The 26713-nt window shown below is 45.0% G+C and overlaps 12 protein-coding genes across 12 annotated transcripts; 5 read left to right on the top strand and 7 right to left on the bottom strand.

The window, feature by feature from the left end:
* Positions 1-102: 102 nt before the first annotated feature.
* SPPG_02152 (uncharacterized protein) lies at positions 103-2044 on the bottom strand. Its single transcript, XM_016750453.1, has 5 exons — positions 1705-2044; positions 1035-1644; positions 896-973; positions 583-840; positions 103-516 (listed from the first exon to the last, which is right to left on the bottom strand). The coding sequence occupies exons 2-5, from the start codon at positions 1617-1619 to the stop codon at positions 259-261; spliced, it is 1179 nt and encodes a 392-aa protein (XP_016611127.1). The 5' UTR covers positions 1620-1644; positions 1705-2044; the 3' UTR covers positions 103-258.
* A 3853-nt stretch (positions 2045-5897) lies between these two features.
* On the top strand, positions 5898-7504 carry SPPG_02151 (uncharacterized protein; the record flags this gene model as incomplete). Its single annotated transcript, XM_016750452.1, has 7 exons — positions 5898-5963; positions 6023-6185; positions 6250-6342; positions 6408-6574; positions 6635-6799; positions 6868-7166; positions 7245-7504. The coding sequence occupies 7 exons, from the start codon at positions 5898-5900 to the stop codon at positions 7396-7398; spliced, it is 1107 nt and encodes a 368-aa protein (XP_016611126.1). The 3' UTR covers positions 7399-7504.
* A 104-nt stretch (positions 7505-7608) lies between these two features.
* Positions 7609-9038, top strand: SPPG_02150 (uncharacterized protein). Its single transcript, XM_016750451.1, has one exon. The coding sequence runs from the start codon at positions 7719-7721 to the stop codon at positions 9012-9014; it is 1296 nt and encodes a 431-aa protein (XP_016611125.1). The 5' UTR covers positions 7609-7718; the 3' UTR covers positions 9015-9038.
* Positions 8956-9560, bottom strand: SPPG_08990 (uncharacterized protein). Its single transcript, XM_016757141.1, has 2 exons — positions 9346-9560; positions 8956-9273 (listed from the first exon to the last, which is right to left on the bottom strand). Exons 1-2 carry the CDS (start codon positions 9403-9405, stop codon positions 9079-9081), a joined length of 255 nt encoding a protein of 84 aa, XP_016611124.1. The 5' UTR covers positions 9406-9560; the 3' UTR covers positions 8956-9078.
* Positions 9561-10474: 914 nt separating this feature from the next.
* SPPG_02149 (uncharacterized protein) lies at positions 10475-12829 on the top strand. The gene is made up of 11 exons (XM_016750450.1): positions 10475-10662; positions 10761-10902; positions 10968-11212; positions 11285-11351; positions 11416-11513; positions 11570-11608; positions 11683-11756; positions 11824-11900; positions 11966-12228; positions 12295-12420; positions 12485-12829. Exons 1-11 carry the CDS (start codon positions 10495-10497, stop codon positions 12722-12724), a joined length of 1539 nt encoding a protein of 512 aa, XP_016611123.1. The 5' UTR covers positions 10475-10494; the 3' UTR covers positions 12725-12829.
* SPPG_02148 (TOR complex subunit LST8) lies at positions 12758-14614 on the bottom strand. The gene is made up of 9 exons (XM_016750449.1): positions 14314-14614; positions 14083-14134; positions 13966-14015; positions 13779-13891; positions 13568-13715; positions 13370-13447; positions 13185-13303; positions 12981-13126; positions 12758-12913 (listed from the first exon to the last, which is right to left on the bottom strand). The coding sequence occupies exons 1-9, from the start codon at positions 14557-14559 to the stop codon at positions 12798-12800; spliced, it is 1068 nt and encodes a 355-aa protein (XP_016611122.1). The 5' UTR covers positions 14560-14614; the 3' UTR covers positions 12758-12797.
* Positions 14615-14651: 37 nt separating this feature from the next.
* Positions 14652-15448, top strand: SPPG_02147 (uncharacterized protein). Its single transcript, XM_016750448.1, has 2 exons — positions 14652-14977; positions 15041-15448. The coding sequence occupies exons 1-2, from the start codon at positions 14729-14731 to the stop codon at positions 15347-15349; spliced, it is 558 nt and encodes a 185-aa protein (XP_016611121.1). The 5' UTR covers positions 14652-14728; the 3' UTR covers positions 15350-15448.
* SPPG_02146 (uncharacterized protein) lies at positions 15372-16806 on the bottom strand. Its single transcript, XM_016750447.1, has 5 exons — positions 16448-16806; positions 16373-16383; positions 16128-16312; positions 15803-16068; positions 15372-15739 (listed from the first exon to the last, which is right to left on the bottom strand). The coding sequence occupies exons 1-5, from the start codon at positions 16798-16800 to the stop codon at positions 15670-15672; spliced, it is 885 nt and encodes a 294-aa protein (XP_016611120.1). The 5' UTR covers positions 16801-16806; the 3' UTR covers positions 15372-15669.
* Positions 16807-16905: 99 nt separating this feature from the next.
* Positions 16906-19205, top strand: SPPG_02145 (uncharacterized protein). The gene is made up of 13 exons (XM_016750446.1): positions 16906-17035; positions 17110-17240; positions 17313-17414; positions 17482-17550; positions 17607-17872; positions 17929-17986; positions 18048-18145; positions 18205-18235; positions 18296-18513; positions 18570-18666; positions 18734-18757; positions 18826-18889; positions 18966-19205. Exons 1-13 carry the CDS (start codon positions 16920-16922, stop codon positions 19012-19014), a joined length of 1323 nt encoding a protein of 440 aa, XP_016611119.1. The 5' UTR covers positions 16906-16919; the 3' UTR covers positions 19015-19205.
* A 332-nt stretch (positions 19206-19537) lies between these two features.
* Positions 19538-20886, bottom strand: SPPG_02144 (uncharacterized protein). Its single transcript, XM_016750445.1, has 6 exons — positions 20817-20886; positions 20663-20760; positions 20513-20600; positions 20375-20446; positions 20096-20304; positions 19538-20030 (listed from the first exon to the last, which is right to left on the bottom strand). Exons 1-6 carry the CDS (start codon positions 20881-20883, stop codon positions 19704-19706), a joined length of 861 nt encoding a protein of 286 aa, XP_016611118.1. The 5' UTR covers positions 20884-20886; the 3' UTR covers positions 19538-19703.
* A 1466-nt stretch (positions 20887-22352) lies between these two features.
* On the bottom strand, positions 22353-24743 carry SPPG_02143 (uncharacterized protein). The gene is made up of 2 exons (XM_016750444.1): positions 24140-24743; positions 22353-23950 (listed from the first exon to the last, which is right to left on the bottom strand). The coding sequence occupies exons 1-2, from the start codon at positions 24435-24437 to the stop codon at positions 22773-22775; spliced, it is 1476 nt and encodes a 491-aa protein (XP_016611117.1). The 5' UTR covers positions 24438-24743; the 3' UTR covers positions 22353-22772.
* Positions 24744-25195: 452 nt separating this feature from the next.
* On the bottom strand, positions 25196-26645 carry SPPG_02142 (large conductance mechanosensitive channel protein). The gene is made up of 3 exons (XM_016750443.1): positions 26281-26645; positions 25886-26215; positions 25196-25811 (listed from the first exon to the last, which is right to left on the bottom strand). Exons 1-3 carry the CDS (start codon positions 26532-26534, stop codon positions 25757-25759), a joined length of 639 nt encoding a protein of 212 aa, XP_016611116.1. The 5' UTR covers positions 26535-26645; the 3' UTR covers positions 25196-25756.
* Between the last annotated feature and the right edge of the window lie 68 nt (positions 26646-26713).

Genomic DNA, 26713 nt, shown 5'->3' with positions numbered 1-26713 from the left:
CTACTTGTACTCTACAGTGCTGGTAGGCTGTTTAGCTCATCCCAGCCACTTGTACTTGCAGAATAGGTAACCAGGGTGATAAGGCATCTCAGAATATAAACTGCACCGAAACGTTCTGTTTGTACTAACCACAATATACAAAATGACCACAATATACAAGCATCCTCTTTTCGCTATCAAGCAACAAATTCATAAAACCCACACCCCATTTAACGCGGCTTCATCCCGCAAATCCGTTGGGCCATGAAAGACGCCTTTTTAAAGAGAACCGTATCCCCACATGAGGTATTGAGCTTGTACCGTCTTTGCGGGCTTCGTCGCTGAGCTACGTTCTTTTAAAGTCAGCTGTATCCCCTCAAGAGGTATTGGGCTTCTACCGACTTCTGTGGGCGTGGTCCATGAAACATATTTTCTTAACGAAAATTCAATCCCCTCAAGACCGGACACATTGTTTCGTTCGTTTCGCAATCTTTCTTCAGCCTTGTTAACTGCGTCCGCTGACCGGAGCATGATGTGCTGAGATTGGGAATAACAAAATCAAAAGACATGCTAAAACGGTAACTGTGTATCACGCATGCATACCCTTGAAATCAGAAATATTTCTGCCATGTTTAAGCAGGTAGAGACGTTACCGTTGGGGAGGGAAACGCGTCCCCACTCGTGCAGAATATACAGTTCAGATCCCACATTGAATACAAGGTAAAATCGTATGGTTCCCAGATACACTTGATAAAAAGGTACCGCAACGTCCATCAACAATTCGTTTAGGACTGAACTCATAGCAGGAGGGAAGATGTTTGAAAGGTAATCCTTGTGAGCTTTGATTTGGGCTGTCGAAACCTGTTCAGAATCACTTGTCAGCCAAGCAGGAATGAATGGGGGTGCATATCCATACCTTTATGCTAGCTAAGAAATCGCGATCCAAGAACCCACGGCGCGTACTCATCCCTTGACCGTATTCTTTTCCATTAATCTAGATCAGAGGTTCTTATCAATATGGAATACATCATTGCATCATTGCGCACAGAACATACAATGTGCAGGAAATCAACAGGCTTTCCAGTTGACGTGGAAGCCTTTCGTGTTTTGTCATCGCTATCGGCTTTGGACTCCTCATCTCCACAGATAAGGGAAACGTCATCCATCATCGCAAAGGGGAGCATATGGTATGGCTCGGTTGCTCCTTCGTTGACTCGCCCCATTGTTTTTAAGTTGTCAAGTGCCCAACTGGTCTCATCATCATCGGGGTCGACATGCTCAAGGTATTTGCGTAGAGTTGCCACTTGCTCCAGCAATTCATCACAGTCATCTACGGCATTGTCTTCGAATACTTGCAATCGTTCCATGATAGTCCCGATGAGATTAGGTATACCTCCCTTACGCAGTGAATTGCAAATATCTTTAATTTCTATGGGATAGATACCACTGGCTGGATCGCAACTCCTATTCACGCTCCTTAGGACGCTAAATAGTGCTGCTGTTGATGAAGACATTCGCTGCGTAGCCTCTGTTAAGATTTGCATGGCGTGATCCTCTAGGCTTGTCCGCGTCTCAGAAGACAATAAGAGATCAGCTCTCGGATTATCACGTAACGGTCCATCCGGGTCTAAAGGCCTCATATCTACAACCCCCCAGTACAAAGATCTAAAAGATTAATCGTTATGAGTGTTGTTAGCGGAATACCTAACCCCAACCTGCACTTACTGATGTTGTCATATTTCCTCTATTTTCATGATGACATTTCCAAAGCCGTCGAGAAGTACAGCGTTCGGATCAATATCCTGCACAGCGTGGCGATGGCAATCAACATCCTCTAGCTCGGTCTCTTGAGGAGTTTGGGTATCGTAACGGAGGCGCTTCCTTTGCGCATTAGGACTAACTGGCTCTTCTAGCTGTGTTTTCCTTTTCAGAGAGCCGCTTGGTACAGGAATTGATGTAGATGACGACGCGGTGCTCTCATCCAGAGTCATGCTACATGCAGCCGGGGTGACCTATCTCAAAAATAGGTGTTGTGAACAGAGAAGATTTGAAATTTGAAATGGTTTTAGATTGTTCGAAGTGTGTGGAGAGGGCGAGAGGGAGACACCTTTTATACTGTGCCACTGAGCTTACACATCAAGCCAATTATTCCGCATATGGCTTCATTGATTTAGGGTAATGCATTTGAACCTTATTCTCATATTCCAGTGACTGGTTTGAATGATTAGATAAGCGTTCGCTTGCGAGTAGACCGATACAAATAGTCGACTGCCAATAAGCCTTTGAGCACGGTGGTTTGTTTGACTTTTGCCATCAAAGAGGCTCAGAAGGGAATAACAACTGCTCTGTAATATGACAATTATATAATGGGAGGATTATCAAAATTCAACGAGCACAGTGGACCAAATGACGTTCTCTTGTTGATGTTTTTGCTCGACTTCGCTCATTGTCTGCCACATCGCCCATGTCATTATTGTACAAGTACACGCAGGTACCCACGTCAAGCCAGCCATGCTCGGTTGTCGTCAGCCATATGGGACATCATGCCATCGTGGCATTTCCCCACATTGCTCTGATTTTGACTGTAGTCACATCTCGCCCAAATGACCTTTATGTCTTAACTTAATCAGTCAAAGTACTGTGACGTGTGCTGGGCAGATGGGGACCTCCACACTGCTGGGCTTCCATGCTGCAAGCCTTTCACATGCATCTGAGGTCCTGCATGGGAGCGCTAAGCCCTACGCCGTGTGTCGGTACGCTGATTGACAGTAGGTTAATTAAATGGATATGCAGAAGTGAGATCCATTTTGCAGTGCAGTGCTGCTAAGCCTTTCCAGCCGTCAGTGCACAGAGGTCTTGCATGGGAGCTCTAAGCCCCATGACGTTGTGTTGGTACGCTGCTTGCAGAGTTACCGCATGGAGTGACCTCCACACTGCAGGGCTGGGCTTCCATGGTGCCAAGCCTTTCGTGCCTTTCACATGCATCAGAGGTCTTGGATGGAGGATCGTAACTGCAATGACGCGGTTATTCACCACAGTGTTTATTTAAAGGACACTTTCTCTCCTTGTCCCCATCCACTATCGAGTGATTTCAGCTGCAACAAAATGTGAAGTTGGACATATCTAAATATGACATTGCAACGTGCCGGCGAGCAATGGGAAGCAGCCGCCTTCCAACCTCCGGAGAAATGTAGGTACTATTCGTCGTTATGTGTCCAGGACTTCATTGTAACGTTACTGCCTTTCAGATATTCAAAACTTGCACCTGTGGGACCTTGTAAGCAAACGAATACGGATCAACCATTGGGGTTGATAGCGTTCGCACTCTTTCTTTAGTGGGCATCTTGCACAGAATGACCGTACCTGTCTGGTATGTCGACCCCATCGGTGTAAGCATCCGTGACTATGAGGGGAGACTTCACGCCTTCGCGGAACTTTCCTAACCCATAACGCTTGATGTCTTCCGCGTGTATACCGCTTCTTCTTGATGTGGACGGTTGAGGTGATCGCTTTCAGTGGCTCTTGCTTTAGTAGGAATTAGGCACATAAGGTGGGCCGGGTGGGCCGAGCAGGTCGTGCGGGATTAACTGTGATCATGTACAAGAACGTTGAGGAAGAGGGGAAGGTGATAGCTTTCGCAGAAGGCGAAAGAACGACAATTGGAACTGATTCCCGCTGTTTACTCGCGGTTGGTGGAATTTCTTCACTTTCAAATTCGGAGCACTGGGCAGAATCACATTGCGTCAACACAATTGTTTGCAATATTCGTAGGTAGCATAGAATTGAAAGTGTATATTATATCAACACTCCTGTGTAATTGCAAATAATGTTGGAAAACGTGCGCTGTCCGCAACACGAGGCTGTTTCTTTCATTCGACATGCGTGTCCTTTCATGAGCTCGCACTATCAGCGACGTCTAGTCACCTTGTTTGTACGTTTTCCTTAATGCAACTCTATAGCTGAGTGCGGCACATTCAATACTGTATATATCCCCATTGGGTTTTTGAAACCAGCACCAGGTGCACATTTCCAGGTCACCACTCACCCTCAGGTGCTCTGAAAACTGGCCATCAATGAATATCGTCTGCATTTCCATGCTAGCCGGTAAATAGTTTTAAACAGCACTCGTATCGACACATTTACTGGTACATCGGAAATAGGACTTACGAATCCCCTTGCATCTGCAGGGAGATGGTTCCTTTCTTTCAAGGAAGTCAGTATTACATGTATATGTCTTCGACTATCCCAGCTATTATGAATACTTCTTGAAGATCAGATGCTAATGAGTTGGCCTTGTGCAACAAATAAACAGCTCCAGGAATTGCTTGGCACTTTCTACATGCTTGCTACTATCGGTAACCCGCTGCAATCAGCGTTATCACACACGTCATGGGGCTTACGAGCTTCCATGCAAGATCCCATGCACTCGCTGCTGAAAGGCTTGCGGCATGGAAGCTCTACGGCATATGGCAGTGGTTAATTTCTGCATGTCCATTTCGACGTTCAGTAATTCAATAACCTGAGTAACTGGAAATTTTCTGTTTCATAACAATTTATGTTGTAAATATCAATACATACGATGCAATCAACAGCGTTTTTGAAAAACTACTGCACTAAAGAAAATAAGTCTACATGGAGGCCGACACTTCTGGTGCAGCGTGGAAGCTACTACACAGGATTCAGAGGGCGCGGGGCTTACCGGGCTTTTTAACATAAGTCGTCACCAGACAAACATCAAGCTTTTTACGGGTTCTTAACTTAACATGCCTCATTCCGGTGTCCTATATATCTCCGTAAGCTTTCTCCTCTTCTTACACTTTGATCAACCACAAAAATCTGAAATCTCATCGTTGCCATCACATTTTGCATACGCTGTTGAAGACAAGAAAACATGCCGGCAGAACAGAACGAACGTGGAGGTAAAGCTGATGCTTAGCAGTCGTCATTATTATTCTCATAATCCATTACTATTAGAACTTCAAAAACAAAACTATGATGATGGTGAGACGTTCAACCCCACCGCAGTAAGTGTTATGTGCTAAAAAATGAACAACTCTCGGAATTGCTAAAACTCTGCTATCTCTTCTCAGAAACCAATGGAAAGCCCTTTAAAACCGCTACCCGAGAACGATGAACGCTTGTCAGAAATCACCTTCCGCGAATATTTCGGAGAAGATATGGCTCGTCGTATCAAAGAAGTTTTTGGCTATTAAGAATTGACGAAGACACAGTATGAATACTGGGAACAGTTGAAACGCGCGGCCGGCTCTACAGAGGGGTCCAAGAGGAAGGAATGATTTTGAACTTGGAAAAGCACTTTGGGTTCGTACTCACCTCGAAAATCTCTGGTGAGATGATAGTTAGCCCTCCAGTATAGCGCGGACAGGTGTGAGGGGCCAGGAAAATGTATCTTTGTTGCAAGTGTATTTTTTGTAAATATGAATCAGCGCACAGTCTTCGACTATCTCAGTTCCATGAGCACATCATGATCTCGGTAACTCTTCTATGACCTACAATTATGAAAACGCTCGAGATCAAAACTGTCCAGAGATCCAAAATATCTAACTGACTATCCGAACGATGAACCATATCTCAGGCATATAACTCGCAAGCTCAATGCATTGGGAGTTGAAGTTCGCTGACAATATTCTTTTTGCTTTGTTGTGTGGTAAGAAATATAAATCATATCATTCGTATTGTTGAGGAACGGAGGGCGCCGGCTGATCCGTAAACAAAAACACAGCTAGGTATGAATCTTCAGGGATATCGGAGCATTCCCGGTCCAGTGCCAAAAATATCTCCCTGTGATTGTCCAGGGTCATACCCCAAATACCAGTGGCATTCTCTTTTGGCCACCAGGGAACATTATATGAATCGCCAGCTAAACTAGAGAACACCAAAAAAAAACCACAAATGCGATGAGCACAGACGTAGCTTGCGGTGTCTTTGACGGCGACCTCAATGGCTACTCGCTCATATTTTCGGTAGGTCAGGTTTTGTCGTGAAGAATAGTGTTAAACCTAACATGATTCTTTTGGTGCAGTTTATGCAATCCAGTACTTGCGTCAAGAGCAAATTTCTGTTCGGTCTCGCACTCGCCAACAGCATATTATGCAGTCTCACCATAGTAACGGTTGCTGGCATTATTGTCCATGAATTCTATCGAAATGGAATTGGGTGGTCCAATGCTGTTCAAGTATATTCATGTAAGTTATTGTATTCGCATATACGGAGAGTTTAGGTGCTGATCGATCTTGCACTATCCAACAGTAGGAATTTTGACAGCAGGAGCCAGCTTCATTCTCAGTGTCTCTGATATTGCTGGGATTGCATGGCTAAATAGCATTGGGTGGTATAGCGCATGTAAGCTCCTCTTTACGAAGCCACCACCGTTGTTGCACTCAGATACTCATTTCAGTCTTATACAGATATATTCGGAGTTACGCTGGAAAGCTTCGTGATCATGCTTTGGGCAAGAATATCACTGAATCTGATGGAAGTTCGCATGCTATTCGAAGGCACCGAAGAGCAGCAAATCCTCAACAGATTCCTCCAGAATTTAAAAGACGGAATATATAAAAGCAGGGTTGCACTGGTACGTTTTGTCGGTTACAGAGTAACTCCTGCATGATGGTTAACTCCTTGCATTGCATAGCACATCATTTTGATTCCAATCTTCATCGTTAGAATCGTTCTACATGACAATCAGAACCAAAGACCCTACAACATCGTGACACTTGTGCATATTTGTTTCTTGATACCCTGGTTTCTATCATTTGCAGTCATCGTTCGGAAATTTGCCGAAAACCTTGCCACTACGGTGAGTATCTACTGATCTTTGCGAATACCACGCTCTTTGCAACAATCCACTCAATGTATCTTTATAAGGTTGAGCAAACAGTCAGCGATATTGGAAATGCAGAGAGAATAAGTAAAAGATATTTACGAAGCACTCTTACAACATCGATTGGGAGTCCACGGCGCCCGAGCGAACCTCCCAAATCTGCATTTTCTTCCGACTCTATTTCCCCGACGACTGCAGGCACCCAGCATTCATTTAGGGCGCTCAATGGAGATAGACTTACGCTGCTGAAAACATACCCCAGGAAGATACGATTTCTTGGTCGCTTGATCATTTTTGATAAGCTGTGTTTCTCTGCCGCGTTCGTGTCTTTTATGATCTATGGGTACAGTCGCAATGGCTTCTGAAATCAATTCTGTCCAGCTCCGACTAATCACCATGATTCTTCTTATAATTGCAACAGAAGCTTGGAGCTCACTGGTCATCGTCCAACGCCGATGTGGAACTTGATCGGGCACTATGTGTTCACTGTCCCAGCAGGCATTCTGCTCGTTTGGCTGTGTGTCGTATACCAGTTTTCAGTCGCAAATAACAATTCGGGGGCGATAGTAGCATAGTTCTCGTATTTGGATTCATAATTTTGAGTCATGTAGATATTTCATTAGAATAGTAAGTTTCAAAAGTAGGTATGATAATTAAGTGGTTTAAAATGAATAGATGTCGATCGGAGCTTCTCCGGAGCCACGGCCACCGCCACAGTCACACTTAGTCATGGTCACATGATGGCTATCAGGTGTGAAATTGAAAGTCCGAAATCTGTAACAACGTTGCAGGAATATAGACCGTAAGTTGTATAGCGGAGCTACCTATTTACCTACTACTTGCCCTTCCCCGACTCCATGAACACCAAACTATCCTTCCGAACGAAACGGACACAATGCGCTACTTACTAGTCTATGTAGCGAGTTGGCTTATTCTGCAAAGCGGCGCCTATGCTCAGAGTGGGTGCGCCAACAAGAACTCTCTGCCTGCGTCTATAGCAACGTCTAGATCAGCGTTGTGTATGGACGGTACCGTGCCAGCTTACTATGTAGACGGCGCTACATCAGACCAATCTCGAAATAAATGGGTGATATTTCTGCAAGGCGGCTCTTTTTGCTTCACTCAAGTGCAATGCGACGTTCGATCCCGTACCCCTCTTGGGTCTTCTGCAACTTACTCGGATACCACCGCCTTCAATGATGAAGTGGTCCTGGGGATGTTGTCCTCTGATCCTGCCAATAACGATCTTGCGGACTGGAACCGCGTTGCCATCCCGTACTGCAGTCAAGATCTCTGGTCAGGAACGATGCAAGGGCGCAACAAGCTTGGTTACTATGCGGCCGGGCACAATATCTTGAATGCAATCTTTGAGGACTTGGTGGACAAGCATGGATTCGGTAATGCGGCCGAGGTCGTTATGGCAGGCATCAGCGCTGGGGCTGTCGGGACGATGTTAAATGTCGACTTCTTTGCTGCCAAGTTTCCCAACGCAAAGTTCCGAGCTATAGTAAATGCGGGCTGGTTTATGCGGGTCGAACATTTTGCTGTGCTCGGTCGGTACGATCCTAACGGGCTGCTTGCTTCCAGGCCAGAGTCGGAGGCAGATGCCGTATCGCTGTGGAATATGTTTGTGGATCAAGAATGCGCCGTCAGCGTCAATGGATCTATTTTCAATTGCGTCCATGCGTCTGCTCTGATTCCGCATATATCAACGCCTCTGTTCATCATGCAGGATCTATTTGACAACTTTCAACTCAGCGACAACAATGTGGACTTGTCACAGATGTCAACAAGACCAAACATGAAAAACTATGTATCGAGTTTTGCGCGTACAATGTGCAATGAAGCCGCAACTACCCAGTTCCGTTCAAGCCATTCGCTGTTTTTCCCTGCCTGTACTTCCCACCCAGTGCCGTGGTATAAGGTGCTTGTTGGAGGCAAAACCGCACGGCAAACGTTTGCCGAGATGCAATCATCAAATACGACCCTCATTGACAACAATTGTGGATTTTATTCTGGACAAAGTCTGTTCAATCCTACCTGTATAGATGATACGGAGAGAACAGGGTCTATAGGTCTGGCTTCATGCACGAGGAATTCGGCTCGTGCAACAGGTAGTAATATAAATGTAGATACAACGCTAAGCTTTCTGGGGGGAATTTTCAGTGTATTTGCCTTACTTTTTACCTAATAATTCATTTTATGTTCAAAGTCATTATACATGAGATTGGGAGCTTATACAAGATTCTGATCCCTCAGTATCCTCCATGCCTGGGTAAAGTAGGCTTCTCCTGCGCCGTGTGAGGGGCATCGTGGTCAATGTGCGTTGTGTGAGCCCCCGCAGAAGCAAGAGCGGCGGCAGTTGCTGTCGAGTCTTGTAATTCGGCAGAAGACTGCGTACCGGCAGTGGGCTGTAATCCAGAGCCAAACGTCGAAACGCGGTCGCCCGTCTATTGGACATATTTGAAAGTTAGAAATCATGCAAGGTTACCTTTGAGCTAAAATGTTAAGACTGCACTTACCGCGGTCGTAATGGGTACGTCGGCGCGGCTGGTGTCAAGGTATTCCGTGTTGGAGCTCATAATGTATGGGATTTACGTTGGATTGATATTTGCTCGCAGTAGTGATTTTACGATGGATCTTTTCTCAGTAATTTATCGAAGGCAAAATATTTGCCTTTCACACCTTTTTATAGCACCTGGAAACTTTAGCATGGAGCATTAGCGGGGTTGAAAAACGTCATCAACCCCCCATAATGAGATCATTCTCCTGTCCACATTGGTGTCTTGCTCTTAAAGACCCGCCAGAGGACAGTTTGAATCGGGTGCAACAGATGGTGAATGGTTTTTTAGGATCTGGATATCGTAACCGACGCGCGTTAAACGTCAGCGCACAGAGTGTCACGTTGACCAGGACTCACGTTCTTGCATTCATCCCTCGACCTTTCCTTAAACTTTATTCAGGCTGGAAATGGGTATTATGAATCTCGACATTAATGTATCGGAGCGACAAGCTTGTTCTGCAATAAACGTCGCCCCCAAGCTATCGTTGGTTGGTCAAATCTTTAGTTCTCAACCCAGTGTTAATACTTTATCGCAAAAACCAGTTTCCAGTTTGTTGCAAACTCCCGAGGTATCCTGATAATAATCATTGAGAGTGACCAAAGGAATATGGATTGGTGGACCACGATGACAGGACTGCTATGCAAAAATGTCGAGATTTGCCTATGACACTCTGCACGATGTGTACATTTGCTTCATGAAGATCCATATTTAAAAATCCTGTTCTCTTATGTCTTCCTCACTGGTCCTTACACCTTCTATTCGAGATAGGGAGTGTGAGAGAGCATAATATGCACCTGTACGAGGAAATGGCACTAACGGTAACTATCAATAACAAGCAGTTCATCTATGCTCGGTGTTTGGATTCTCAAATTCATACAGGATACAAACAGCAGCTGTCTGGTACATGTTGAGCCCCTCATCTTCTAGAGAAAATCAATTTGATCTTTTATCTATGCAATCTCTAGGAGGCGAGCTCGAAGAGGTAAAGGCAGAGACAGTAAAGGACATGGAGGAACGCAATCAGCGCAATCACGTGATACCTCACGTAATAAGCCTAGCGCGTTGTCCGATCGTCGCTGCGCACCATTGCCAGCGACCCAAAACCAGATGGGACCCTCACCTCTATTTACCGATCATCCAGCCATACCAAGCACATGCATCGACCTTCCATCTACATGGCAAAAAGTGAAACATATGACGGAGGGAACGTCCCAAACGGAACCCGTTACGACAGCAGAAGCTGCCTGTCAGGTGCTACGAAAGTTGGATGTTGATGTATGTGAGAGTACCAGGGGATCACCATTATCGTAGATTCAGTTCATTAGCAAACTGCGTTATTTCTTGTTCTGTGAATTGACATTGATTGGCAATAGGTCCAAACGGATCCTGAACCCCACAGATCGTTTAAGCTGCTGACCAACTACGATCGTGGGTCCATGGTAGATTTTCTAGCAAAGGTTGAATCAACAGTTTCGGCCCAACTGCTCCAAAACATCAAGAGTACCGCATTTGATGGTATTGTTCTGTAAAGCAAGTATTCTCCATTTCCTCGCTGACCTTGCATGTCGTATGCACTGTAGGATGGTCAGCCCACTGGGAAGACTCTATCAACACAACAACTCTCCAACATACCCTTTCACATTCTCGTCGCGACCCATCCATGCTCTGCAGTGATCTCTCTTGGAATAAGAACGGGATTACCATTGCAGTTGCATTTGGAAAATGGGGCCATGAGAGCTGGTGCAGTCATAAAGGGATGTTATGTACCTGGAGTTTGGCGACCAAGAGTGGGGCGGATGAGCCGGCTTTCGAATTGGAGGTTGAGGTTGGTAGGGGTGGTATGTGATGCGTGCAAGGAGGTACATGATGCGTCTAACTTTTATCTCAAATTGGACAGAGCTGCTTGATGTGCATATCTTTCCATCCAATGGATCCATCACTCATTGTTGGTGGTACATTCAATGGTACCTATCTGCTACTTTGAACTCGCCTCATAGTTGGATTGACATCATCATCGCCTTTCTCAAGGTCAAGTGTTTGTCTGTCGAACCAACGATACAGAAGATGACCCGATCATAGCGGCGTCCAAGATGAGCGATCTAACACATCAGGAACCCGTTGCAAAGGTAAGGAAATCCTGTTCATAATTCTCAAAGTGTACAGATCTAGAAAAACATTGTAGATTGCTTGGATACCGGGACCAAAAGTAGATCAGTATCAGGTAGGACATGGAAGATACTCACCCAACGTTCGTCATCTCAATGTGACCGCTAAACTGACACCTGCTCCTTGGAGATTGTCAGCATAGGAAACGATGGTAAAGTCCTAATCTGGGACCTTGCAAACAAGCTGGCAGCACCGATATCCGGGTATGTCGTCCTATTTCAAAACTGTGAAGATCTACATTTGCGTCTTGTAAATACCTCATTTCCATAGATCACAATTGCAAATTGGAAGTATACCCCGACACCTTCGCACCGGCGGGCCCACAAAACCCGACGCAATCCTTGGCGGTACGTCACTCAACGACCAATAAGCACTCTAAATCATCACTAAAATCGTTCAATATATCTGTCAGGCACAACCATTTCCTTTCCACCGGAAAACCCTACCATCTACCTAACCGGAACAGAAGCTGGATACATTGCCAAATGCAGTCGCTCAGTCAGTACGACCATCCCGCCAAACGCCGTGTCCCTCCCGCGTTTGGCGAACCCGATACAGTTTGCTTATACACCACATACCGGTCCCGTAACAGCAATGGCTTGCTCGCCGTTTCACCGGAATTTGTTTTTGAGTTGTGGGAGTGATGGGTTGGTTAGAATATATAATGTATTGGAGGTATGCGGTGCCCTTTGTGGATTATTTGTCGTGTTGGATCCAAAGGAGCTTATTTATCCATTGCAGACAAAACAACTTTGTACGTTGGAACCATCACAAAGTTCCATATACTGCGCCGATTGGTCACCTGTGCGGGCTACTGTCTTTGCATGCACGTCTTCAGATGGACTTGTCTACATTTATGATCTAGCCGTAAGTTTAAAGCAAAGTACTCTCGAATAAAAAATGTCTCACTAATCCCACCACCTGACAATAGCATAATCCGACGCTTCCCCACACGACACTCGAAGGATCCGGAAAGGCATCGGTATCTTGCACCAGCCTGGCTTTCAATGCCAAAAGACCAGAGTATCTTGCGACGGGGGATGGATCTGGTGAGGTTAGAATATGGCGATTAAGTACGCAATTGGCCAGTAGCAATGATCTTTGGCAAATGAGGATTGTGGAGACTTTGGGGGGTTTGGATGAGAGGGAGGGGGTATTTGGGGGGACATAAGGTAGCATCAAATTGAAAAAAAGATGGTATATAGCGCTCGAGTGGACATATCCAATTGTCTTGACTTTAATATTTACATGCTGACATCATGCAGCGCCACGCAAACTACTGCTTTCTGGTGTCCATTATAATGTCGGATAGTCTCCCCAGTCGCCAAATCCCATAATCGCGCAGAGTGGTCAGAGGATCCTACAATGCAGGATACAAGGTTTAGTGTCTTGCGTGAAGGAATGCTTCCCATCAGAGTCGTATTTACCCGTCACAAGATATGCGGAATCGGCTGAAAAGGCACAGTCCCACACCCATCGTTGATGACCCGCCAATGTTTTTTCTAATCCAAATTTGTGATCTACGGTATTCCAAATCTTTACAGTGTGATCCGCAGAGCAGGTGGCGAGAAGCCTACAAATGAACGCGTTAATTACGTTACGCTAAACTTTCACAAACGCCATGGGATTACTTTGTATCTGGACTTAGCATGCATTTTGAAATATACTTGCTATGAGCCGCAACCTTTGTCAATGCTTCCAGTTGCGTCAAGTCACCCGTTGTTTTGGTTTTCCATACGTAGTAGTTGCCCTAACGTCGGGTCAGACTTCAAAATTCGAAAAACATGGAAGCGGACGAGACAAGGTAGTTCTCTACCTTATTATTAGCCGCTACAAGAATGGAACCATCCGCAGCCATTGTTACCGATCGAGCCGGCGTATCTTCCTCTGGTAGCTATTATGATGCAGGAAACTAATTATAAGAATTTAGGGCGTAACACAGGTGACGTCCTATCATGCTACGGGTACACAAAGTTCGCACCCCCCCCCCCCAATCCCCTACATTTTTACTTACCAACTCGTGAGTGCAAGCGTTCTCGCCAAGATCCCATACTTTCACTGATCCATTTTGGTCACAGGAAATCAGTTCTCCTTGGTTGGGATGAATGATCACATCGTTTACTGGGGATTTGAGCTCATAATCTCGTTGTATACCGGGAGCTCTATGAATATGTTTGATCAAAACCTTTTTTACCGTATCCCACGATTTGTTTGTGGGTACCAACCTAACATCCCAAATCTTTATAGTTCCATCCTCACTCCCGGTTACGATCCAGCGCCCTGCGGATTGAAAGCCTATAGAAGTGACATTGCCTGTATGTCCGTCGAATGATGTAATCTTAAAAAAGTAATCATCGCTGGATATCAGATCCGCATCAAACGTTGTATAATGATGTGGGCCGCAAAACGTACGGGATTGGGGTTGCTGGTTTGTACTTCATACATTCGCACATGTGGATTTCCTAATGCGTTTCATAAAGAATCTTATTACCATGCGCATCTGATATCCGCTGCACTGAAGTACGTTACCTGCGGCCGCAAGATATCGCTTGTCGGGAGATATTGCCAATCGGTTCACTTGCTACAGGGGAATGACGATGATTTAGCATCATGTATGCAGGATATCGTCATCATGCATCATCGTCAGATTAAATTCGTCCATATCGCCCGGTGAGACCATGTACCGTATTTACCTCCTGACACCATCCCAAAAGACAAACCCACCAAACCCATCATCAACGCGTCAAATCCCGTACCTACCGAGTCAGGATGCTGTATAGTCCTCAAACAAATCCCGCTTAAAGCCTCCCAAAACCGTATGGTATGGTCATACCCAGCCGTCGCCAAGACCACTTCAGTAACATTCGGTGGCGATTGCTGTTGTTGTCCTTGTTGTTGCATTTGCTGATGTTGTGAGTGACCTTGTTGTTGTTGTTGTTGTTGTTGAACTGTATGTGAGGGTGCTCTTCCGTGTTTAGCAGCAGGAGCAGGTGGAGGAGGGGTCATTATGCGGTAGATTTGCTTTTTGGGAATAGGTTACTGCGCACAACGCTTGATTCTGTTCCCAAGCATGATCACCTGACAATGCGATGACAAGACGAGTCTGTGAGAGTCCAAGTCTGGTGAGATCATTCCACATTATTTATCGTAACGTTCACGGCCCCAAAGATACGCAATGAATGGTGACCGCGGAGCATACCCAGAAGAAGTAGAAATAGCTCCAGGGATATACCTAACCCAAAGGGGTTCGCACCCAAAGCCACCAAACCCAGCAGGTGCACAACAAGATGCGGGTGGAACAATCCAAGACAATGCCGAGTGGCTCCAACAAGAAACAGCCCGCCTACGACGTTCTGTCGAACTATTACTACGTTCAAATCAAGAAATGCGAGATTCTGACCCGGGGGACCCAGATTTTGTCCAGGTGCCGTCATTCCCGTGCATTTCTCGTTACATGTTTTGCGTGTATTGAAATTCTGAAATATAGGCAATCGACGAGAACGTTGCAGTGATTGAACGACAAATACAAGTTATCAGAAAATATGAAGAGCGTATAAAACAGTTACTCGGCGATGCAGCGCCGCCGAATGGGTCAGCAGGTGGAAGAGGGTGCGACAGAGAACTCGTGGATGGGACCTGGGTGCAAGTTTCGAATGAAGTAGAGAGTCCATCGCAAGACGAAGTGGTTGGAAATGCAGTTAGGGAAACAGTGGGTTCGAATCATGCTGAAAGTACTCGGGAATCAGGAGGTGGTCAAGGAGGGATAGTCGAGGATAACACAGGTGTTTTTCTATAAGATGGCGGAAAACTTTTGGAGTCGCAAGGCCCTTTCACCTGTACATACTTTTATTTCCAGTAAATATGTGGTTGATACAAAACGTTGATCGGAATTGCCCATCGAAGATACACATGAGATCAAATTTCTGGATACTCCCAGCTAATCTGGTCGTATTGAAATCACAGACACTGAGTCTCCCCATCTTGGTGTTCAGCACTAGTATTGCTGACACCAAAAAACTACCGCAATATAATAAAAATAAATGTCCTAACCAATGCAAGACAAGCAAGCTACATGCAAAAATCCTTGTCAAAAAAATGCCAATCAAAGTCTATAAATCAATGTTGCCCAGTGGTTAAAAATGAAGTTACTAGAGAAACAAAGTCATCCGGCTTTTCCGAATGTACCCTAATGGTAATGAAAGATTTCATAAGCACCTCGATATCAATCTCAAACAAACAACGCAATTACCAATGACCAGTATCTAACGACGTTATTTCCGCATTAGGAAAGTAAGTTTTAATGACAGGGTGTGTTGACTGCGTTATATAACCCGCTCTAGCTCCAGCAATAAAAAGCGCCGGACCATCGTAGGTTTTGCCGGTGCCTTCATAAGGGAACTCCCACAACTTTTCCAAAGACTGTTCAAGGGCCTGGAGGTTGATACGGAACTTCATGATACTTTCGCCCGGCGCTTTTTTAAGATTTGTAAGAATGAACTGGCGGATTGGTAAAGACTAGTTGTTGGCAGGTTAACATGACGCAGAATACCCAAAAGTAGTTTAAATAGACTCACATTGATCGATTCAGCAAGGATCTTATCCGCCTCCGACTGATTCTTCACATTAGCTTTCTCAACTTGATGCATTGCCTTAATGTAAGATCCAAACTCGCTAGTCAAGTTTCTATTTGTTGGGGACATGTCCACCACGATGAGGTGGTCCAGACGTTCGGGATGAGATAGTGCGTAATGCATCGCAACTGGTTTTTGATCAACCGATTAGTTAAGGAATGTTATGCTATATATGGGGATAGACTAACCTTTTCCCCCCCTAAAAATAGAATTCACATCAGTCAAAGCACAAGGCTCATATGAAAACCAGTTTGAACACTCACATGGAATGACCAATCAAGTTCACGTTATCCAGTTGGTGGGATCGAAGAAACTCGTTCAAATCCGCAGCCATGGCCGGATAATCATGGACAGGATGATGAAACGACTCGCCATGATTCCGCAAGTCAACAGGTATGACATCCGTTCCGAGTCGATTTGACAGGGACTTTGAGAGTGATCTCCAGTTTTGCTTAGACCCAAACAAGCCATGTAAAATGACTATCGGGGCAACATGTGTTTGTGTTTTTGGCTTGTACCAGTTATGACTGAGCTCGTGAGTTGAGATGTACCGTCGCAAAAGAGAGATGTTATTGGATGCTGCCTTTGTGGTATGGCGTAGAGATGGGAAAGGCATGCTGGTTGGTCAAGGAATGAAATAAATGCTCCAAGACGCTGGCCAAGACGCGACGCGATCGAGGCTTGGATCACGTGAGTCATATTTAGAAGTTGGATAGGAATTGTGGACGGAGTGAAATGCAAGGATTGGGTTGGGATTTTCAAAACATGACCATGGAGGACACCAACTCAAATACGGGTGATGACCTCGACAATCAAATGCCAAGAGAGGAAGTGTTACCTCTAATTATAAGGTATGCCAAATTTGTAATGTGCACATCTCATTTCAAAGTGCCGCATATCCATTCCGTTCTTTTTACTTTTCCAGCCAGCTCCAACATTATGGCTTGAATTCCATTGCACAAGTTGTCGCTGAAGCCAGCGAAACGCCTTTATCCTTTGACCCATCCCCCCGACTCGCAGAACTTTGTTATCACGGTCGAATAGCTCGTGAAAATGGTTGTGGATCTGTAGATCACTTTTTGTTGTAACATTGCAATCGGAGTCTGACCTAGAACGGATTTTGAATAGATGATAGCGAGGATATTATACCGGCAGATATTACCGAGGATATATCTGAAGACGAGGAAGATGAGGAACCACTTGCAGATTTGGATGGCGGGGTGCGATTTGGTATGATTTGGACGGGTCAAGGCATTTTGTTTTTACTGTGCTAACGGTGCACTTTTTTGTCATGTAGCTCCTAAACCCGTTCCAAACCTAACTCCCTGGTTCAGTACCCAACATCGCGAATCATGTCGAGCGGCAGGTACGACTGATATCAATTACTCAAACTATGATGAACAAACTCACTGGTCATGCTAGCATTTAGCGCGGACGGCAAGTACGTTGCAACGGGATCAGAAGATTCCTCACTAAAAGTCCTCGACGTGAGCCGCATCAAAGCAGCCTATCGGGACGGTGCACCAGAAAAACCAGTCATACGCACACTATATGACCACGTAGCTCCTGTGAATGATGTGCATTTTCATCCGAATGGAACGGTGGTGGCTTCCTGTTCACATGATCAGAGTATCAAATTGTTTGATATACAGAAACCGAATGTTAAGCGGAGTTTTCGATATTTGCAGGTTCGTTTATCGGTTTTTTTGCGTTTTCATGAAAGGCGGTCTGACGCTCTATATAGGATGCGAGCATTGTTCGATCGATTCATTTTCATCCATCTGGAGATTACCTTGCAGCAGGTATGAACCATGAAATAATAATCCTGATAATGTGTTTATGAACGAGTGTTTTTTGTGATAGGAACCGACCATGAAGCTGTCCGAATTTTTGATGTTCACACATTAAAGTGCTTTACATCTCCCAATCCAAATGATAAACACAGTGGGCCCATCAATAAGGTACGTATTGCACAATACTAGTACTGAGAATCTGTAATGTAATGCAATGTGAAATGTAGGTGCGATATGCCCCATCTGGCAAAGTATTTGGTAAGAACATTAGAATGTATTCTTATTATATCTTTACATTCTGATGCATTTTTTTGGTAGCCACCGCGGGGGAAGACGGTACCATTAAAATCTGGGACACAATCAGCGGAGACTGCATCAAAACCATGACAACAGCCCATTCCGGCAAACCAGTGACAAGTGTCCGATTCTCAAAAAGTGGGCGATACATTTTATCTTGTGGATTAGATTCTGTTGGAAGGTTATGGGATATGCATACTGGGAATGTTGTGCAAGAGTTTGCGGGGGCTGTACAAAAGGTAATGTTTTTACTGATTTGAGTGAGATGTGAGTATCGTTGTTCATGGCGGGTTAGGACGTTTATACTACGAATACGTTTAATTATAATGAGGATTTTGTGTTGGGTACGGATGAGAATGATTGGGCTATTGTTATATGGGATTCAAGAACTGGTGAGTTGTACAGTCTTTTTCATAAAACGCTGTTTCTGAAATGGATATGTTTCCAACCCTTGATTAGGCGCATTGCTTAAAAGAATACCCGGTACGTTTTTTTCTACGATTGTGGGCATACCGTTGCATTGTTTTTGTTTATTTGATTTTAACTGGTAGCTCATATGGCGCCTATCCGATGTATTGTGGCGAGTCCAAATGAGAATGGATTTGTTAGTTGCAGGTAAAAAAAGTTTTGGTTCTTTTGCATTGGTTTTTTGGTCTTTAGTTTTGATTTTTTTTTGTTCTTGTTTGTGTAGTGATGATTATCGAGCAAAGTACTGGGGTGAGGATACGGTGGCTAGATAAAAACCTGGTAGTCTTTTTTTTTTTAAAAGTTCAAAGGTGTAAATTGGACTCATGGGGCACATGGCATCAGACATTTTAGCACGTTTTCAAATGCAAATGTGTACGGGATGGATGTAGCCTCTTTTTTGTAACTGAATGACCATGTCCTAAACGACAAAAAAACAAAAAAAAAAAACCAATTCAATACCCCCCTCAGTTTACTTGCCTCATCAAGGTATGGAACCATGGTTCAGTATCTTTGAACTATAAACATCATTGGGGAGACGTTGGCTGTTACACGCTGTGACAAACACACGGTAATTACGAAAACGTAATGGGATGGTGTTACTAAACGGTGATCATGTTTGTGACATTACGCTCGAAGGAGATTTAACACAAGAGATCTTGAGGGATTCTTATGATAGACTCAACACATGCGGTAACCCATAAGTAACAAAAAACAATTCATAGCTGCTTTCAGTATCGTTGAGTCTTGGGTGTGGAACCATAGTCGGTATCTTTGAAACATCCCTTGGGAAAACCCCTCTGTTCCAAACAGTTAAATAGCAGAAAAGTAATGACATGGGATATACAAACATCGATAAGCGGTCGGTGTTCTAATCTTATTTATCCAAACCATCAAAGCAACATCAAGGAAATTCAACACAAGAAATCTAGAGACCCATACCACACCCATAAAACAAAACAAATCAAATAACACTTGTAGGATCCCAACAAAACCTCTTTTCCCCGCCATCCAAAACCTCTAAGCCCTCCACATCCTCATCCAATTCAACAGCACCCAAATTCTCAATCAACCGTTCCAAAGAACTAGCTTTAGGAATCACTCCCACGGATTGACGTAACGCCCATACCAACAAGATTTGCGCTCGTGTGCACTTGGTGTTTAAATTGAGACAAGAGTGGAGGAGGTGGCCTTCACCGAAACTAGAGTAGGCTTGTGGTTGGATTTGAGTGGATTTGCAGTAGGTGACGAGGGGGTGTTGTGTTTTGTATAGACAAGGGTGGAATTCAAACTGTAGGGTATGTCGGAATACGAGAAAAATAGTGGGAATGATATAGAGAGGGGGAACGAACTTACTTGGTTGACATGGGGTACGATTTCGGCAACTTTAATTAATCCTTTTAAATGTTCCACTGTGAAATTACTCACACCAATTGCGCGGACTCGGCCTTCTTTGTAGAGTTTTTCGAGGGCTCGCCAGGATTCTTGACGGTTGGTTGTGTTGCGGGGGTCGGTGGGTTTGCGGCCTTGTGTGCCTGGCCAGTGGATTAAGAGGAGGTCAATGTCTGAAAATGGTTTTGTGTATGTCAGTGATGTGGTTGTAGTGTGGTGTTTTGGGAGGTAGGTAAAACGTACAAGATAGACCGAGGTTGGAAAGACATGTTAATCCCGCTGCATACGCTTTATCAAATCCTTGATCCTTGGGCGCTAAAATCCAAAAAGCAATCTTAGCCCCTCTCAAACTCAATAATCAAACAAACTCTAAAAACTCACATATCTTGGTCGTAATGAATACTTGTTCCCGGGTAATTTCCCCAGTATTTACCAATTCTTGTACAGCCGCTCCCACATCACTTTCATTCTTTTTACTTTTTGTCAGCCCATTTTTTCCATAGACATAGAGGATTTCGTTTTTTGGTTTACCTTGTAGACGGCAGCAGTATCGATTAACCTATACCCAACTTTAAGTGCATTCTTGACCACCTCGCGGCATTCTGTTCCCTTGAGTCGATAAGTTCCCACTAACGCCACGCATGTTAGTTTTTTAGTGTGTGAGAGTGTGGGTCAGTGTACGTACGGCCTAGTGAGGGGAGTTGGACACCATTGGAGAGTGTAAATGTTGGTACATGAGGTGGAGAGGACATGCTGGTAGGTAAGTCTGTTGTGAATGGTCAGTGGTGTGGTTGTTGCTAATGAGGGGGTTTTGCCCATGTTGCTATGATGATGAGGTGAGTCTGGGATGGTAGGCGAGTAGTTACGAGGTTTTGCGAGTGTTTACATCTGAGTGGAGCGATACAAGTAATAGCAAAAAAAAAAGGATGTAGATCCAATATGACATACTATTACTATGCAAGAATAGACATAAGGGTCAAAACAGATTGTCCTCCACGCACACCTGCCAAAAACCGTCAACGGGATAGCCTTCTTCGTTCAACGTTTTCCAATTATAATGGGCCTCATTTTTTTTTTTTCTCGAGATGGTTTCGGAGAGATTGGGATTGTTTTCTTGTAGGTCGTCTTGTAGAAAAGTAGGAAGAAAAGTTTCTTCATTTGGATTATGTAGCGAAAGCTCCCCAGGACGACCTTTTCCGGTCTGACGATACAAATGTGCAAAATGACAAGATGGATATCATTACCTCTTTTCAAAACAATGCCTTGCATTCCATTCACCATATTCAAACAAAATGCGACAGAATAAAAGTGTGATTCCTTCTTTACTTCGTATCTGCCATTTGCACTAGTACACGTTTCTACTCACTCCAACAGTACAATTTCATAAATCAACCGATATCAAAAACCGGTATAGTTTTCAAAAGTGATTACAAACTTTTCCATGGTCGGAATGCTAGACAAAACGAACCTGTTTGACACACACACTGTATTTTTATTTTTTTCCAAAAACCAAACTTTTAGAATATGAGAGGGTGTTGAGGAGGTGGATGGGTATGAATATGGTTATGCTTTGTAAAAGACTGTGAATGGCAAGCAGTAGGGACAGGAGGTGAGATGGGAAAGCAGCATTAGGATTGGACTCTTGTAAAGCTTCAAAAAAAGGCGATGTAGACTGTGATGATCGCCGGTCCCAAGTTTTTGGGCATCTCTTGTTATGGATATGTAGATTATAGTAGAGTATGGTGTCGTGTATGGGAATATCCCAAGGTCAGTTACCCTAAGGCCATATGAAAATGGGTCCATTTACATGCATGCGATAAAGTGACTGTCTCTTGCCATCTGATGAGTTGATTTCGCATCACATTCCCCTTCTCTTGTTCTGACTCTCAAGCAATTTGGCCAACTCATCAAAAACAATTTTCGATGAGAATGATCTGGATACTGATGGACCTGTAACTCCCGACAAATAACAAGCAATCGCCCAGACTACTACTCCTTCTACTGTGCTCCTGTGATTCCATGCGGTTTTCATAAAGCTCATTATCGACTGCTTTACTAGTATCTATCACATTATCCGATCAAAAAAGCTTTGAAACGAGGTTTATTACGATTTTCTCTCATGGTGGTTGAGAGTTACTACACACACACAGAGAGCTAATGCAATACATTGCAATATCGCTGTGAAAATTGGCTTTGGAGACAGTTTTGGCCGGTCGACCTCTTTTGCTAGACGGGTGTAAAAAGCTCCTTGTACTGAGCATATCAGGGCCCCCTTTGACAACAATTACCCGGTTAGATCAACCGTTATGTATTGCCTAGTGGGTCCAGTAGCTGTATCTACATACGTTGGTTGTCGCCAGTACCCAAGTGGTTCCACTCCACGCCAGTGTATTTGTCTGCACTTTCTGCCTGCAAAGCCGCCAAAGATCAAATAGGGTCCATCCCACCCAACTCTGCAAAAGTACCAATAAAAAGGACAGCATCAACAGAAAAGAAACATTTGCACGAATTGCATGGTGGTTTTGAAAAGTCTCCACATGCATCATCATCATAAACGCACACAACAACACACCAATAGTACAAAAACAATACACCCACAAGTGTATATACAACGTCAACACACTTCTAGCCAAAAACTGCATCAACGCATTCCCGCCCCAGTCGCCAACGACATGAGCGCTTGCGTCGCAGATGCTTCAGCATCCTCCAACCCTTCATGTCGCTGTAAATCAAACGCCTCACGAATGGGAGGAAGTCGGACCGTCTCGTTTCCAAACGGCTGGGGAGCATGTTGGTCCATGAAACGTTCAGCCTGGTCTAACCCCACCAAAATACCAGCCTTGTGCGATAAAAGCGTTTTGAGGCGGTCAATCTCATTCACGAGTTCGGCCCTTGTGTGCTGGATGAGTCCAGAGTTGACGGTCATAGGCTCATGCTGTGTGGCGGGGGAGGTTGGGTATGGTGACCTCGCCGCGGCGGGAGGCGGATTGGCAAACGGTGAAGGTAACATGCGGAACGACAAGGACCCATCGACCAAAGGAGCGTCCATCGCCGGAGGCGACGAAGATGACAATGTCGATGACGCGGGAGACGCGTCCAGTGCCATGGGTCCCATGGGTAAAATCGATTTGAGGGGAGGAAGTACAAATCTGCCCTCGCTCGTCTGTTGTTGTTGCTGTTGTTGCTGCTGCTGGGGAGGCGTGTCCCTGCGACGGTGCTCCGCGTCTGCCGCACTCGCTGGTGCTCCATGATCAGCAGAAGCGTCAATTGAGGACCACAAACTTGTCTCGTACGGAGACAGGACCGCACCCGAGTTGGGTGTCACGCGCTTGCGACGTTTAATGACGGCCCGCTTCATGGTCACTGGGCGATGAGTGTGGTGGAGCTTGTAGTACAATCCACAGGCGTTGCAAATGGCATTGCCTTTATCGTCGCGCCTCCAAAGAGGAGTGCTTGTCGTACTGCAGTTGATGCACTGCATGTGTTCGCGGCCGGGTCCGGGAGGCCTGCCAAGACCAGAGTGACATCCTTGCTGCTGCTTAATGTGCGCATCGGGCAACGTGTCGCCCATAAATGGAGTCGAGACGTTTGGACGCAAACCATCTTCTTGTTTGACGGGGACGAGTTGGGGAATATGGGTGGTCAAATGTGCAATGGTGACGAGCGCGTCCAAAGAGGTGGGCGCCCGCTCAATGGTATGGTTGTTGGACGATGTCAATGATGGTGGTGGTGCGGCCTGCGCAGAATCTCCCTCCTTTTTCGGGCGGCGTTGCTTGAGCCATGTCGGACGATATGTATTTCTCGCCTTTAAATAGAGGCCTATGAAAGGGGGCGAATGTGAGTAACTATGCCATGACGAGCGTCAGCGAGTCATGGCCCTAACCCCGACCAGAAAACGAATCCTAACCCGAACACGAAAACGCGAACGTCAACCCTAACCCAACTCCAACCCGAACCCTAACCTGAACCAAACTCCAACACTCTAACCCTAACCCTAACAAAACTCACCACAAGCATTGCAAATGACTTCACCCTTGGGTCCTCTCCTCCATAGTGGAGTAGACATTGTGCCACAGTTTGCACACTTGTTGGCAGCCTTTTGAGCCAGGTGCTTGCTCCGTTCCTTTCCTACGTCCTTGTCGACGGGTGGACGCCGGTGGTCACTCGAGTGATGAAGCAAGGGCGAAAAGCGCTGAGCCCCGTATGCGCCATACTTGCGTTCGTAGAGGGAAGGGACTGGCTTGACGACAGCGACTGAGGCAAGACCCGCAGCCGTCTGTTCTTGTTGTTGTTGCACGTTGACCATGGCTGTATCTAGTGGGAAATGCAGGAAACGAGCATGATGATGCTCTCGAGTAGAAAGAAGAGTGTGGGAATAAACAAAGAGTGGGAATATAAAATAAACAACTGGCAGACTGAGCGTCTGACCAAAAAGTAAAAACAACAACAATCAAAAAAAAACAATAAAAAAAAACGCGTTGATTGAAAGAAGAAGGGAATTTGATGGGACAAGAGAGAGAGAGAGAGAGATAAGAGAGAGTTCTCACACACAAACTACACAAACTACACAAACTACACACACACACAGAGAGAGAGAGAGAGAGAGAGAGAGAGAGAACAGTACTTGGTAGATTGCTACAAAGAGAGAATTGCCTATAGAGCTGCTACGTGGGAATTTCTTCTCTTGTTGTTGGGGCGTCTATTCCTTATTTCTACAACACACTAGTCATTTGATTGTTTTGATTGATAAGATGGAAACACGTCATTTGATTTTTTATCTTTTTATTATTACTCTTCTTGTACTATTCTCATTCTTATTCTTATTCTAGAGTGGGATTCATGCTATGGAGAGTGTAGTCGCTGTATCATATGTATGCACACATTTCATACACACATACAATGCACAAACACACATTGCACACACATACCCGCCCACGTACACATTGCACACACACACGCATGCACACACAAACGTGCACACTGCCCGATATTCAACCGCAAATGGCAAATCAATCCCTCCATGAATCATTCTTATCAGCAAATGGCTTTCAAACGAGAAAAACGGCTGTTTTTAAAACATTTTTCACTCCTCAAATTTATCCCTTTTTTAACCCTTCTGTCTCTCATCACACAAACCACTGATCTGCGCAATTTGCCGTCATTTGGTCACGTGGGAGCAGCCATACTCGTATTATTTCATGACTGTGCCTTTAAACTATCGGACAGGCGGACTGGAGAGCGGGGGCAGAGTGTTCTCTTCAATCTTGTGGTTCGGGTTGATTTCGGGTTTGAAATTGAGCGCTCGGATTTAGCGTTGCGTGTTTAGCATTTGGGTCGAGGGCTAACGCTCGTCGTGGAGATATACAATTGGAGAGACTGACCATTTCAGCAATGGGCAATGGAGAGAGGGAGCTCTATCGTTGATGCATTTGCACTCTGCCCAACTCTCTACCATTCTAGACAGCTCTTATCAAGAATCAAAATTATGATCTGAAACCCACTTTTGTCTCTCAAATCTTTTGTCAACTCGATCAGAGAGAGAGGCAGATATGGCGGCATTGCAAAAATCTCTGCTAGTCACGACCGCCAGGCAAAAATGTTTTATATTTCCTTGGTTACATTTGTTTATTCAGTTGGGGGTGCATGAGATTCCGAGAGCATCGAAGTACAAAAGCAACACCTAGAATCAATTAAAAAAAATAAACAAAACATGAAAAGACATGAATCATCCAGCAAACAAAGTATCGCACGCACCTAGAAGCCAACAAGGCAACATCCTGCAAACAAAACGGACACTTTTTCGTATCCGGCAACTGAACTCGTAACCGAAAATACCATCTCAACCCCCTCAAAAACCAATACACCGCCATCCCAACCGTAAAAAAATTGAGTGTCTGATGAATGAATCGGCCTAGGTTGACTGTCACGGCTCCATCGGTCGCGGCTTCTTCAATCGTTTTGGGACGACGGCCGGTTTTGCCTCGGCGGAGAACAAAAAAGATGTTGATGAGGCGGTGGCCGGTGACGAGTGTAAGAGGGGGTACCATGACATCGTTGACAAAACTACGCACAAAATCTTGGAATCTATATAATGATGGACCGAATTGGCAAAATGCTCTCGTTCTGGCAAATCTCTTATAAATACATACGCCTGACCAACAATAACACCCACACCCGTCTCCAAGACCCGATTCTGCAATACAAAAAGCTTGAATTCCCGGAAAAATGCGTCTGTTTTTTCGAGTGCTGCTGTCGTGAGGTCTTCAATGTCTGTTTCGTATGGGTCGTGGAGGATTGGGGTGGGAGAAAAGAGGGCTGGTGATGGTGGGGTTGGTGGAGGTGGTGGGGTGCTTGGTTGGCGGGATGTGCTGGGGCGCACTGCGCTAGTCGAGTGACGGGCCATTTTGCAAAATGTCAAACAGACAATAGTTGAAGTGGGAATCACAGCGGGAATCACAGCCAGAAGCGTGTTGCTTAGCTGCGTGGACAGTCGCGTGTGACTCAGCGTCCGATATCTTACAAGGTACATAGTGCGGAGCCGATGGGTATTGGCACTAGTACAAAGATTCCAACCAATTTAAT

The sequence above is a fragment of the Spizellomyces punctatus genome, assembly GCF_000182565.1.
Source record: "Spizellomyces punctatus DAOM BR117 chromosome Unknown supercont1.3, whole genome shotgun sequence".
Classification (NCBI taxonomy): domain Eukaryota; kingdom Fungi; phylum Chytridiomycota; class Chytridiomycetes; order Spizellomycetales; family Spizellomycetaceae; genus Spizellomyces; species Spizellomyces punctatus.
The sequence above is the reverse complement of the archived record's forward strand: the minus strand, read 5'-3'. Positions and strand labels throughout refer to the sequence as shown.